The sequence below is a fragment of the Rhea americana genome, unplaced genomic scaffold (genome assembly GCF_003343005.1).
Source record: "Rhea americana isolate MKP2758 unplaced genomic scaffold, rheAme1 scaffold_74, whole genome shotgun sequence".
NCBI lineage: Eukaryota > Metazoa > Chordata > Aves > Rheiformes > Rheidae > Rhea > Rhea americana.
In genome coordinates, this window is record NW_028186912.1 from 2427857 (window position 1) to 2442076 (window position 14220).

At 39.6% G+C, this 14220-nt stretch overlaps 1 protein-coding gene across 3 annotated transcripts; it reads left to right on the forward strand.

The window, feature by feature from the left end:
• Positions 1-111: 111 nt before the first annotated feature.
• Positions 112-7743, forward strand: ANKRA2 (ankyrin repeat family A member 2). Of its 3 annotated transcripts, none has more exons than XM_085322009.1 (9): positions 112-478; positions 909-1306; positions 3343-3501; positions 3982-4047; positions 5076-5173; positions 5361-5486; positions 5895-5961; positions 6057-6137; positions 7199-7743. In XM_085322009.1, the coding sequence occupies exons 2-9, from the start codon at positions 1006-1008 to the stop codon at positions 7252-7254; spliced, it is 954 nt and encodes a 317-aa protein (XP_085178135.1). In that variant the 5' UTR covers positions 112-478; positions 909-1005; the 3' UTR covers positions 7255-7743. The 3 variants fall into 3 exon arrangements, with proteins under 3 accessions (XP_085178135.1, XP_085178136.1, XP_085178137.1); XM_085322010.1 differs by having other exon boundaries at positions 112-473; XM_085322011.1 differs by having other exon boundaries at positions 112-153.
• The last annotated feature ends 6477 nt before the right edge of the window (positions 7744-14220 follow it).

Sequence of the window (14220 nt, forward strand, 5' to 3'; positions counted from 1 at the left end):
CCTGCCTCGCGGGAGGGCGGCGCGCTCGCGAGAGCCGCATCATCCCCGCGCGCCGCCCCGCTGCCCAATCGCAGCCGGCGCACCCGCGCGGCGCGCCGGAAGTGGCGTCACACCGCCGGCGCGTCGTCTTCAACGGCTGCGGCGCCGGGTGAGGTGGGTCTGCGGTGYCGCTCGGGTTCGGGGGAGCGGCCTCCGCCGCGGTCGCCCTGCGCTCGGGAGCGAGCAGGGCTTCGGGTGGCGGGTGCTGCGTCTGAGGGCCCGTAGCGGGCATCCCTGCAGCTCCTCGGCGCGACTCCGCTCCCCTGCCCTGCCCTCCAGGAGCGGGCGGCGCTGCCGGCCTCGCCGGTGGGCTGCCCGGGGTGCCCTGCAGCCTGCCCCGAGCTTAGGCCGTTCTCAGCACTGCCAAGAGGCCCTGGGTGTTCTGAACTCTTTTCCTGCCGGCAGCCTGAAGGGGATTTATCATCTTCCTAGCTGTGTGGTAGGACCCTTTTATTTCACTTGGTTTATGGGGGTTGAAAAGGAAGCATAGTTGCTCTTAACTCTTGCTCTAAGACTGACATTTCCTCGACAATGAAATCATCTGCATTTGGAAGTTTGTTTCAGTTCTTGTCTTTYTCTTTTTTAGAATTTTTATTATAGCTAGGCTAATATTCTGCTGTTTCACTTAAATGAAATTCCTATTCACTTCATTAGGGAGTTTGGCTTGAACAGCCACATGATAAAAAAAAACAAGCAGGGGATTTGGCTGATAGCTTGTGTCAGTAGTAACATGATTATTTCAGTATGTTTTGGGTTACCTAAAATGCCCTAAATGCAAATGAAGGAAGCTTGGTATATCTTTACATGTTATTCCACCAGAATGTTGTTATATAACATCCAAGTTGAAGAATATTTGTGTTTAATTACAGATTATTTTAACATCCATATTGTATTGGAGGCAGTTTGGCTAACTGGAACTGCTGGTGGCTAGAAGTCATGAAGAAATATTTTACATAGAACTTTTACATGATTGAAGCCATGGCATCTTCAACAAATTTAGATGTTGGAGCCCAGTTAATTGTGGAAGAATGCACTGCTAGCTACAGCCTTCCGCCCATGCCGGACATCAAGGTGGAACATCAGCTTGACTCTAGCACAGAAGAAGGCCCAGCTCAGAGTGTCACCATGGGAWTGAAATTCATTTTGCCCAATAGATTCGATATGAATGTCTGTTCACGATTTGTGAAATCTTTGAATGAAGAGGACAGTAAAAATATTCAAGACCAAGTTAACTCTGACCTTGAAGTGGCGTCTGTCTTATTTAAAGGTTGAACTTCATGGTGCAATTTGTTGTGTGGACTGTCCTGTTCTGTTAAGCTGACTTTTTTTTWAAAAAAATCTCCTTTTGTTGTGTGTGTGCTAATCTGTGTAATTTTCTATAACTTGTTTCCTCAGAGTTCTTATTGTATGCAATTAATAATGGGTTATTTAATGTAAACTGATTTTTCTCAAAGTTATTTTTAATTGAAAAGTAGTGGCACAAAAAGTCTCTAATGTACTTAAGAGCTGAGGCTGACGATGGCAACAAGCTTGCATTTGGTGGCTAACTCTCCAGTCTTACCGTGTGCTACCCACTTAAATATACATGTTTTTGCAAAACATCACTGAAAGTGTTACACAGTCATCTCAACTTCAGTAGCTTTGTGGGTCTTGTTTTAGCCTTTCACTAGTGCGATGACAAAATAACATACTTTATACAGCTGACTTTGTTTTATCAATATGGCTGCACAAAGACTGCAGTCATTGTAGTGATTTGATTTGCTGTTTTGGTTTCATGCTATTTGAAGGTGAATACTGCTACAATTCTGCAAGCTGTTCCCTGCAGCTAGTCTCCACCCGATGCTGTGCAACTTCCTCAGAGTTGATTGGGGTTTTATCATGGCTGGGCTTATCTATAGAGGATAGAATTAGAGCTTATCTCTAGTTCCTCTGAACAACTATGTTTATCAGTGTTTGCTTTAATATTTCAGATTATTAGTAGTGTATCTTGTCCTGATGCTGCATCTGACCCGTTTGCCATAATAGGCATGAACACAGATCTATTGTAGATCTTAATTTCTGTGATTTGTATGGTCTGACTGCAGTTCCGCTATTGCAATTTTCAAACTTTTTTGATTAGCAGTCCTTAAGTGCTTTCTAGTGAAGCTCCAGACCAGAAAGGCAAATTTAAACACATCAGCAATAGGGTTTTCCTTCTTAGGTAACATTTGTAAAGCTCTTAGAAGTAGTCTTGTGGATCCAGGGACCACAGGTCAAAACAGAACCTGGTAGATCTCTTAATTCAGTAACCTCAGCTGAAGCTATTTAATTGGTAAACAAAATGTAATTTTGTTTTCATCCTGCTGCCCTGGGTCATCTATAGTTCTTTTAATCAGTTCCCTTCCCAAATTTGCACTTGGGTTTGTAATCATGAAATTCTTTATAGCTTGAATTTGGCATACATGTTAATTAGCTTAAAATCATTAATTACTACTGCACACTAGTGTCAGATCAATTTGGCTAGCAATGGAGTTCCAGTATTCACTGTGTCTTTCCAGTATTTAATCATTCATCTTTTTTAAAAAATAAAATAGATTGACTGCTCAGAACCAAAAGTCAGGATAACGCATATGTTCTGTAATAAAATATTGTTAGAYTCTGATAGAAAGCTAAAAAAGTTAGTACAAATAAACACAGCAACAGTGAGTGACTTCTTGAATTCTAATGTCCTGCTGTTGCATTTTCTACAAGCTGGTGTGGAACATCATTATTTCTACTGGATAAATGTTCATATAACATTCATAATGCAGTTACAATTTTGTCCAACAGGAAAAGTCCTAATGAAGAAATTCAGTGAATTACAGTACACTGTGCTGTGTATTGGTTAGACAGTAGCAAAAGGATGACCTAAGCAGTTAAATGAGTATGGCTGCATCCTGTTCATTGCACTGTAGAGCATTATTAAAGATATTACAGGTCAGGTAGTGCTCTTCTACCTGAAAAATTCATGCCAGACATGAGCAGAGTATCTGGACACAGGCTTTCTTCATTTAGATACCAAGTTGTTCCTGTGTGATACTGTACTATACTTGCATATGGGGTATCAGTGCTCTTCTAATGCCAGAACTGAATTCACTCCTTTCTTCAGTCATATACTACCACAGTGGAAAAAGAACATGTCACAAAGCTTACACAAGCTTACTTAATGCAGGTTTTTAAAGATCTTGTGACACTAGCGCTTTCTAGTTCAACTTGGAATTTGTGGATTTCTTTTAATGCTCTTACTAGCGCTAAAATCATGTTTATTTTCTCTGTTCATCGTAGCTGAATGCAACATCCATACTTCTCCTTCCCCTGGTATCCAAGTACGACATGTTTACACTCCGTCAACTACCAAGCATTTCTCTCCAATAAAACAGTCAACTACCCTAACAAACAAACATAGAGGAAATGAAGTTTCTACAACACCTCTGCTTGTAAATTGTAAGTATCCTTCTGCCTTACTGTTGTTAATTATTTTTGTGAAACGTGAGCTAGCTACTTGCCAGATTTTTTCCATTTTCTTTGGTCTTTCAAGGAATTATAGTGTAGGAAGAAAACATTGAGATAATCTTGTCTAATTTCACACGGTTCCGACCATAAAATGGTAATCCACCTGCTGTATTGAGTTCGTGACTGAAGCATGTTTTCCAGAGAGGGTACGATTCTTAATTTGAAAGCTAGAAACATTTTTCTGTAATTTTCTGTAATTTTATTGTAATTTTATGTGCTTGATACAGAAACTTTTTAATTCTTAAGGTAATAATTCAAATTATTATCTTACATAAGATTTCACCTTATTTCATCTTATTTTATGCTTCTTAAATCCAAGCTCTGTATTGCAYGAACCACGCTGTTCATGTACAAACAGAGCTCAGTGAAAATTTGTATTCATGCTACATGCTTTTGCTTCCCTTTTTGCAGCTTTATCAGTTCACCAGCTAGCTGCTCAAGGAGAAATGCTGTATCTGGCCACACGTATTGAACAAGGTAAGACTAAGGGAGATTAAATATCTTTTTTTTTTTCCTTCTGAGGAATTTATACCATTACACTTGAACTTGTTCCCAAAGCTGCATAGAAAATCTCCAGATGTGCCACAATTGAAGGATATTTGCAGTGTCTGTTCTTTGCAAATGTGGATTTTGTTTTATGTGCATTTCTCACTGCTATGGTTTGTGTTTAAAATGAAACATTATCATTAGTAGGAGTTGTTGGTCAATCCCTTCTTCCCTCTGCTCCCCTGGTATATAGGTAATCCATGGAAATGAAAGAAGAGAATCTGTTAGTTCTGTCAGGGGAGTTGCACTTTTTTTAGTTCAGTTTATAATTTGAAATGCATTCCTATTAATGGCAGCTTTCCATTTGTACTTAATCAGTTACCATATAGAGCGATATACTGGCAATTTAAGGCATGGATTACATCTGCAATGTAACAGTGCTACTCATGCTGGCTCAACTCAYTTATTTTAAGAGTATTTAGATAAAAGATAATTCAACTCAGGTTTTCAGTCAGTGACTTGTTTTTCCTTTTTTCTTACTACTCTTCTGAAAGTAGATCTTAAATGTTTCCACAAAACACCCTACTGATTACCTAAACTTTCAAGGGGATGAGGTTATACTATCTATATTGCTTTGTAAATTAATTCTTTGAAAGATTTTGTCTCTCACTGTACTGAAAAAAGTACTTTCTGCAGTATAATACAGAATGTATTTCCTTCTGTGCCCAGATTACAGGGCAACATTTCTGAGTAAAAAATAGAGCTTGATTTATAGAACTAAAAAAAAAAAACTTGTAAATTTTGGTTTGGCTTGTTGGATTTTTGTTTTCTGCTTGTATGAGAATATTTGCATCACCACTGGGATTAAAATTTTGTTTGTAAGTTTGCATGAGAATGACTGTTAGGGCACAATCATGCATTGATCCTTACACAATGGATATGTCAACACATTTATTCTGCCAGGTCTTACAGTTCATCAGTTAAAAGGATTACTGAATTGTATTTTCTTCTATAAACAGAAAATGTAATCAATCATAAAGATGAAGAAGGATTCACTCCTCTGATGTGGGCTGCTGCTCATGGGCAGATAGCAGTAGTGGAATTTCTCCTTCAGAATGTAAGGAAAATAATACAATTACTTCTAAATTTCTTTATTGACTTTTTAGCTCATTTTGCATTTCTAGGCTTGTCARTGCTGCTATATACTTGAAAATGTTAAAGCTAATTTCCCTTTGAAACCTCACTTCAAAAAAAAAATTATGATTTATGTTTTTGTGGGGTTTTTTTAATTATTATTATTTCAGGGTGCAGATCCTCAGATTTTGGGGAAGGGACGAGAAAGTGCCCTCTCACTGGCTTGCAGTAAAGGATACACAGATATTGTCAAAATGCTACTCGACTGTGGAGTTGATGTGAATGAATATGACTGGGTAAGTCTCTGGCTCAGATTCACAAAATTAGCGTGCTTTGGTCAGGAATTTGAAACAAGGCACAGCACTAACATGGGTTTGAAAATAGTTCTACCTCTTCTGAAATATCTAAGGCTTTCAAAACTTATGTAGGATGCTCTTCAACAAAATAAGAGAAGTTGGTCCTATTGGTTCTGACTTTTTGGTGAAAAGAGTAATGAGACTGATAACTTTGTAGAAGAGTGAGCTTACAGCCTGAATAGTTGACCAAAAAAGATGGGAGACATGAAGAACCAAAACTGAAAGCGTATTTTTTATTTAAAGGCTATGAATTCTCTTACTGATACACGGAAGTACTGGTATGTCTAGGAATTACAGTTGCAGACTGCTCAATCATTAAGTGCCTAAGGCTTTTTCCTGCTTTTGCAGAATGGAGGCACACCTCTACTCTACGCAGTGCATGGGAACCATGTGAAATGTGTAAAAATTCTTCTTGGTAAGCAAACTATCCAAATTGCACCACCCATAATGAGATATAATCAGTTCTTATCGTCAGAAATCTGAGTGTGCATCTTCTCSTGTTTTACATAGAAAGTGGTGCTGATCCAACTATTGAAACAGATGCTGGCTATAATTCCATGGATTTGGCTGTAGCATTGGGCTATCGGAGTGGTGAGTATTACAAATGTAAATTCTTTGATTTTTATCTTTACTGCTCCTTGTTTATGTAGGTGCTGTAATGGGCTGGTAGAGTTTTTGCAACTATAAGAAGATCTCTATCCTAAAAATCTTTATACCTCTAAATATATTAGGGCTAAATGGATAAGATGAATTTTCTCCTTGGTTCAGAAACCAAGGTGCCTTGTAAGAAGATATCACCTRCCTGGATCTGTATATTTGGGTATAGATAACAGTGAGTAGAGCTGATACAGCCATGACCCGGAMAAGAGGAACTGAGCTGTGCCACTACTCTGTGCAAAGAGCGTGTGCTGCACTGGATGATGATTATAGATGTCTGCAGCCCCCCGGGCATTCACCCCTCACTCCAGTGCTCTGTTTGATTGACGTGATGTGATGTAATTTGTACGACCTTATTCCCCTGTCAGACTAGCTCTAGCAGGGGAGGGTTTATCTTGGAGGCAGATAGTGATAGTGCAAGGATCGGTGAATTAGGCTACCTTATTTGGGTTTTTTTCCCCCATAGAAAAGAARAAGGCAAAGAAGGGTCTTCCCGTTGTTTTGTCTGTCACACTGCCTTTTTGAAAGCTGTGAARTCTCTGCAGTTGTAGACACAAACTGAATCAAAACTTAAGCTCAGCACTGCACACGTAGCCTCTCCAAGCAGAACCCTGTGCTTTTGGGGTRGCCAGTAACTTCACAGATACCTGACTACCAGACTCCTTCAAGAGTTTCATCTCAAAATGTTCAACAGTAGTAGTTTCTAATAAGCATTTTTGCCTACTCTGCATTTATAAGCTTAAAAATTAGCTTTCTGTTTGCTRTGTGCCTATTCAAATTAGAGAACAGGTCATCACCTCCAAGAACCATCTCCCTTAATAGATGTGGGATTTTTGGCATTATATGAGACTTTTTTTTTTCCTCTGAAGGGATGAATTTAATCCTGTCTGCTTTTATTAAGTRTTTGCATGGGGCAAGCCAATGTCTGCCAGAAAAATGCTATTGCCCTAACAACAATTTAAAATACRTTAAATAAGATTGTTTCTCTGCTTTAGTTCAACAGGTTATTGAGTCTCATTTATTGAGGCTACTTCAAAATATCAAGGAATAACATCTGGCTCTTCCATGGGATTCAGCTTTTGGCTTGGAGAATTGGACTGCTTTTAAGCCCTGTAATCAGTGATAGGGGTTGTTTATTTTATAACTTTACCTCAGTTCAAATATTTAACTGGTTTTAGTAAGCTTTTTAATGTGCTTCCTCTTTCATTGCTATTTATAGAAATATGTGGTGTTGTCCTTTTAGTAAAAAGTCAGTTATTGTGATGCATGAAAACTTTGTGAATAAACCCAGTTTTGACTGTCTAAATGTTCACACAGAGTGCAATAGGTGGCATTGTGCCAAGTGTCCTGCTTCTTCGTGTCACTGATAATATATTTACAGGAAAAATTTTGTTTAGATATTGAGGTATATCTCCATAAAAGGTAGATGTATTTACTGTAAATAGTACCAAAATGTGTTTTTGAGACCCTTGATTAAAATTACTGTGCCAGCTTTTGTCTTTGATTTTTAATAAGTTTATAATAAATTGGAGGACTTGCATGATGGTAGTTTAATTCCTCTCAGATGTCTTTTCTGCTTTTCTGCATCCTTCTGCCTTCCCCTTCTAGTTCTAGAACTCTTAGGTATGTATTTCTCTGGTATAAGGAACCCCYTATCAATTGTAAGCACAGAATCCTCCCTTCTGTGGCTGAACAGCAGACAGCAGCGATGTGGGAAAAGGAACCAGGAATGCACTGCGCTCCAGCTTTTCTCAGCTAAAATGAGGTCCTCTGAACAGTGGCCTACTGTAACTGCTGCAAGCTTGAGCAGCTGTTATATGGTTTTGAAATCAGGTGAAAAAATCAGGGAAAGTTAATACATTTCCTGGTAGATACCTGTGTTTCATCCCAGCTACATTCAGTGATGGGACATGGAACATTCTCATACAAGTAAGAGATGAGCTTTTGAAACAGACCTTTCAAAACTCTTTTCCTGCCCTTACCTATGGATCCCCCATGTGGTGTTAATGTGCATTTACATAGGCATTTAGCCTTGTGTCCACTAGAGGTCTGATGTGCTCACATACATGCACCTGCTACCTTCTCATTTCTTCCCCAGTCTATGGGGAGTGAGTCCAGTCTCCTATTCAATTTGCTCTTCCTGTAAAGCTCAAATGACAGGAGTGGAATGCACATGTATAGGACATACAAGCTAATTTACTAGCTRTATTACTAGTACTGTGTCTCTACCATGTTCAATTTTTCTATCTGGAAATTGTTCCAAACAAAGCAAATAATACTTTAAGTACGTGTACAGGGATCCAGAGAAGGATATGGGGAAGACTGGAATAATCTAGCTGAGTTCTTTAAGCCCCACCCAGAGAAATAATGAATTCAAAATGTTAGCTTTGTTCTTTCAAAGTGACTTAACTTACAGCAGGAGGAAAAAAAAATACCTATCTATCTATATATATGCATGTATATATGAATTTAGCCTGAATTCGTGGCCAAATTTCTCTTGACTTCATACTGAAACTTCTTTGSTATATTAAAAAGCCTAAATTAGGGCAGAATTAACCTCTGATACGTGGCTGCTGTGAGAACCAGTTGAGATCCTTTTCTTTGAGGAAGCTGTTATCTTGTRCAGAATGAACCTTAAGGGAGGCACTTTGAAACAAGGAAATGTAACTGATCTTGCAGGCATTGGTGAAATCCTTGGTATGTTTAAATGAGTAGTATTACCTGTCTTCCAGTGTTTAACTACTTTCCTTGCGTCTAACATAGGTAGCAAACTGAGAGGAGAAACCTCTATGTGAAGAGTACTTTTGCTGGAAAAATCAGCATAAAGACACCACAGGCAACTGCTGTTTATGTAGTATTAACATCACAGCCCAACTCCACATACTTGAAGTTTTTCTAAGGAATAGTGATTAATTTTTGTTTCTCTTGGTGTAAATATTTCTCAGCATAATAGTTTGAGGAGTGAAGAACCCCAACCCCTTGTCAGTTTTCTTTGTTTACGGTGATAAAATCTAAAAGCTTCTGCTCTAGGGTGGACACATGTTTTGAAATGAAGCTTATGCATTTCATTTCAGTGAACTATTTCTGTAGCTTCCTTCCTTGCCTGGCAGGGAGAAGATACTAGGAGTTACCTTTGAGCCATGCCTATGGGTCTGAATGAAGCAAAGCATTTTCTTACCATAGCATGCCACAGAATCAGAGGAATTTGAAAACTGTGAACCCTAAACCCAACTCCAAGTTGATTCTCCCTGAGCATTTTGAAAAAAAAAATCACTTACCAATGTAATTTCTTATAGGATTGATAATAAGATATTTTGCATTTCGTATTGAGTGACATCATTCTGTACCCAGAGCGTTGTTTAAAGTAAGTTGATGTTTCCAATCAAGTAAATTATTTTGGCCAAATTCCAATATGCAGCATGTAATCGTAGATGCCATGAACTCTGCCTCACAAAGCAGATTGCCTAGCACAGCTTGATGTAGTAATAACAGCCAAATATTTAGTAATAACAGCCAAATACTTCTAAGTTGCACAAAGTCTTTGTCTAATTCATTCATGTTTGATGTTGCAGTGTGTTCTGGTCTGTTTGGCAGAAAGAGTACACGAAAAGTGAGCTGTCATCTGCAGTGCAGCAGGTAGGATGTTTATCAGAATTAACATTCATTTATAGCTACTAGTGGCTGTGATAACTTGGAAGGCTTACACTGTAATACAGACAGCCTTTATCTGTTGGCAGGGAGGCAAGTGAAAACTGGAGAAAGCAGTTCTATTCATAGAAGGCAATAATACAGATGGGAACTAATTCCACCAAGGAGAAAATGAAACAGTGTACATCCAGTTTAGTTGTTCAAATAATTACTGCTTTCTCACATTTAAGCAATGACTGAGATAGACTGAACCAACAAAAATAGAGGGAACAGCCATAAATAGATTGTTAATATTTGATTAAAAGAAGTTATCATGCCATCTTTAAAGAGATTCTTAAAGAGAACATAAATTTAAACCCAGACAGGATTCAGTCAATTGAAAAGAGTTATTCATGAACAGTGTCAGCATTAGTATTTGCATGTAGAGCTGGATGAGCTCTTTGTAATGCTCTTCCCTGTCTGTTCTGGTTTTCTCTGGGACCTGTTACTTGTTCCACTCTGTTGCCTTCTTTGTTCATCTGTCTTGTACTTTGAATTACCACTTGAATTTCTGAGATAGTTACAGAAAGCAGCAACATCCTGCTAGACCTTCCCAGAGCACAGCCTCATCTCCCTTCAGCCTCCTGTGGCTTTTGCCTTGGTTTAAAAGCGTAACTGCACCCAACACTGCTTCTTCATGCCACGTAGGGAGCAGGTGCCCGCAGCAGGGAGCCGGGGAATGTAGGGCAGAACACAGAACAGGGTTCCTGCTCTCCACACTCCCCAAGATCCACGACAGGTGATCACAGCTCCTCACCACAGCACCAGAGGCAAACTGTAGTCCTGGAGCCATGGTGCAAGGATTCATTTTTCAGGGAGAAGTCAGCAGTTGGGTCTCCTGACGTTATCCATGCGGAAGGAAATATTCTGTTACTCATCTCTAAAGCGAGGGAAGTCAGCCATTCAACTCCATTCATACTTGGCTGAGAGACAGACAACATAGGCAAACTTCTCACGTTAAGCACTAGTTTTGTGTTTCCAAAGATCGCTATTTTATAGGGGCTTAACCTTACCTCCTTCCTTATTCCACATTCCTTCMTGTTCTAGTGAGGCTATTTAACTCAGAGCCTTAAGAGACAGCTCTAAACGAGAGCCAGAACTACTTTTTCTTTAAGTGTTGTTTTATGATTTATTGGAACAAAAGTGTCAGAAGTAGAGCAACCAAAAAAAGTTTATGCTAGTTTATGCTAATTCTAGATAACTTGGTCTGCTTAAGCAGTTCACATTCACCACTTTGGATAATCCCGCACATGAACCAGATGCAACTCCATATTCTCACAACACTAAAGGATAAGGGATAAAGAAGGAAAAAAAAAAAGGCCATTCATTTACTGTGATAGACTACATCCACTGTGCATTCTTCACTTGGAGGCTGATCGGTAGGGGCATTCCAGCAGTTTTTCCTGACCAGAGTGGACCACATTTTTTTTCTCTTTACAACAATGGTATAAGTCACTGGAGTGCGGACACGGCCCGTCACTGCACTGATCATCATTAGTGTTGTTATAGGAGTTCCGCTTGCACGCGCCTCCTGCTGTGCGGCACATATGCTTTCAGGAAGTACACTGCTCTCTGGCAACGAACGTATAGCCAGCTGAATTAGGAATCCAGTCGCTTGGAACTTTAAAGATCAAAGATATTGTTAGGGTTTATTCCTAGGAATGACGTCTGAATAGATCTTCTGTTGAGGTTGACTTGTTACCAAATTAAGCTAGCAATTCTTTGCACATACAGGACTGCAGGGCATGTCAGTCAGTCTTCAGCAGATGAACACTGATGAAGCCAACCATGCACACAAGAATTAGTGGATCAGGTTGCAGAGTCCAGCAGAAAGGGAGATGTAAACTAGGCACAGCAACAAGGTGGATTATAGCTCTGTGACTGCATTGTATACCTTATCCTTTTCCTTCAAGAAGCAACCTAAGTAATCCCTGGATAAATCTCTAAATTCTGACCTACACTGTGGAGAAGTTTTCTTTGATTCATTACATAGATAATTTTAGCACCAAAATCAAAACATGGCAGATATGGCCAGATGACAGGCTTTTCAGAGGCCATAACTTTCTAGAAATTGACTTAAGGGTTTGCATCATTTTCACAGGAATCTCAGTTGTTTTCTTGGAAATATCTCAGGAGAACATATCATACCTGCCTTCACTCAGCCTTTCTAAATCATTGTCACCTAGTGGATGCTGGATGACATGCAATCCACAGGCAAGTCAGATGGGCCAGAACTTAGCCAGGCTTCTGGCACAGCTGAAAGAAAAAGGGACATACCCTCACTAAACCGTGTAAATCTCTGCACACTGTATTTATTACCACTAAGATATATCTAGTTCATCTTAAACAATATGAAATCAGTTGCTTCCAAGAATGCATCATAAAAGCAGCTTCCTCCAACTATTCTGTATCTGCGGTATGAAGCCTATTGCAAATATTGGGTAATACCTCAGACATGTGGTATTGCCACTGTCTCCAAAAAGGGTTTTGTTCAGAAACACGTTTCTCTGCTCACGTAAAATGACAATGTTTCAAGATGACCACAGCCTTCCAGAAAATATGCTGGTGCACTTATCTCCATTAGTGAATGTATTTTGAAGGCTCAAGTCTCCCTTACGGTTCAGTTTACAGCCTGCTGGCATAATTTTTCTGTCAAATCTGCTACATTTCCTAATGAGATTAGAGAATCACATAGATGGGACTTACTTGAAAAAGCAAAGATAAAACCAGTTTTGTGTTTTGAAACAAACACTGCTTTATCTTCAGGATGTGAATAATTAAAATGGATAATGTTAAAGTATGACAAACAAACATAATGGAATAAAAGGGACAAATTTACAGCTGAGAGAGACCTGCCACACTAAAGCAGTACAATAATCCGTATTGTCTACAGTTCCTGACAGGTCAGCCCAGACACCAGCACAGATGTGCACAAAGTCACATCCGTGCAAGTCTGAATTTCCTAAAATCTTAAAAAAAAAAAAAGAAAAAAGAAAAAAAAAGAAAAAAAAAACACCCCTAGGTAGCACTTACTGGAGCAGAAAATGTTGCCAGTGTGCACAGGCACTGTCTATCCAAATGCTGCCCCAACATATGCTAAAGGCAAACCCTGGCTGCCTGAGCTGGCTATGCTGGTTTCACCCTGTTTAGGAACTTTCCCACACTAGGGAAAAATGCAGCATCTCCTGATTTCTAACACTAAGTGATGCAAAGCAGCCAGAAGGTGAGTAAATGAATTTTCACGTTATTTGCTCTCCCCCGCTTTGGACGCAACCTGACTCAGGGTAACAAGTCTGTAACAAATATCTCAAATCAATGTGCCTGCCCATTTGCTGCCAGAAGTGTTCAGTTTTTCACTTCATCTCATTTTTAGCTTAGGTACGAATCCTACCAACTACTGTATTCAAATTAATTTTGCAGCATCAGAGCCTTGAGGCAGCAACTGTCTTTCCTGTATGTTTACATAAGATCCAAGGCTACTGGGGGCAGCTCAAACTCACAACAGTAACTCAACAAAATGAACTAACTGATCTGTARAGATGAAGCCAAACAACATTAGAAATCAGCACAAGTGCAGAATTCTATAAAATGTAGTAGTTCTTAATAAATATTTAGCAAGAGCTCCTATTCAGATCTGCTCCCTTTATACATCACAGCCATGCTGCTCAGGAAAGCGGCTTTAATGAAGCGTTACTGCTTTAACTCCTACTAGTCCTATGGAGTCAACAACACCGGAAAGGCAAGGAAGATTATAATCCATCACACCTATTACCAACACCATCCTACCGTGGCTGCCAGTTACGCTGCACGGGCGTGCAACTCCGCAGATCTCGCAACGAAACACTGATTTCACAGATGTAGCAAGGGTCTACTTGGGAACACACTACCACTGTCACACTATCCGCCTCGCACAGTCAGCAGCTGCTAGGAGTGAAAGAAGCCCTCTCACATACCAGCTTCGTCCTTAGAAGTGACAGTCTTWCTTACGTGAAACAGAGTTAACAAGAATTCATTGCAAAACAGCAGCTCACAAAATGCCACTGTTGAAAGTAAATCTGACCCCCGGGCTGTACTCTTATCTCTACCATCGCCTGATGCAGTTGCACAAAGTAACAGGAAAGCAGCCTAGCAGGACTACGCACAGTTGTAGGAGTTGCGGCTTAAAAAACAGAATTCCTTCTGCTTTAACAGACGCTTTAAACAACCCATATTGGACTTCTAAAAGCCCAAGTTTAACAAATCATTTAAAATCCCGCTTTAAGTCACAGATGTTTGCTACAACTGAGTGAATGACATAGCCTGGGATTAGCAGGCAAGGCACAAAGGCCAT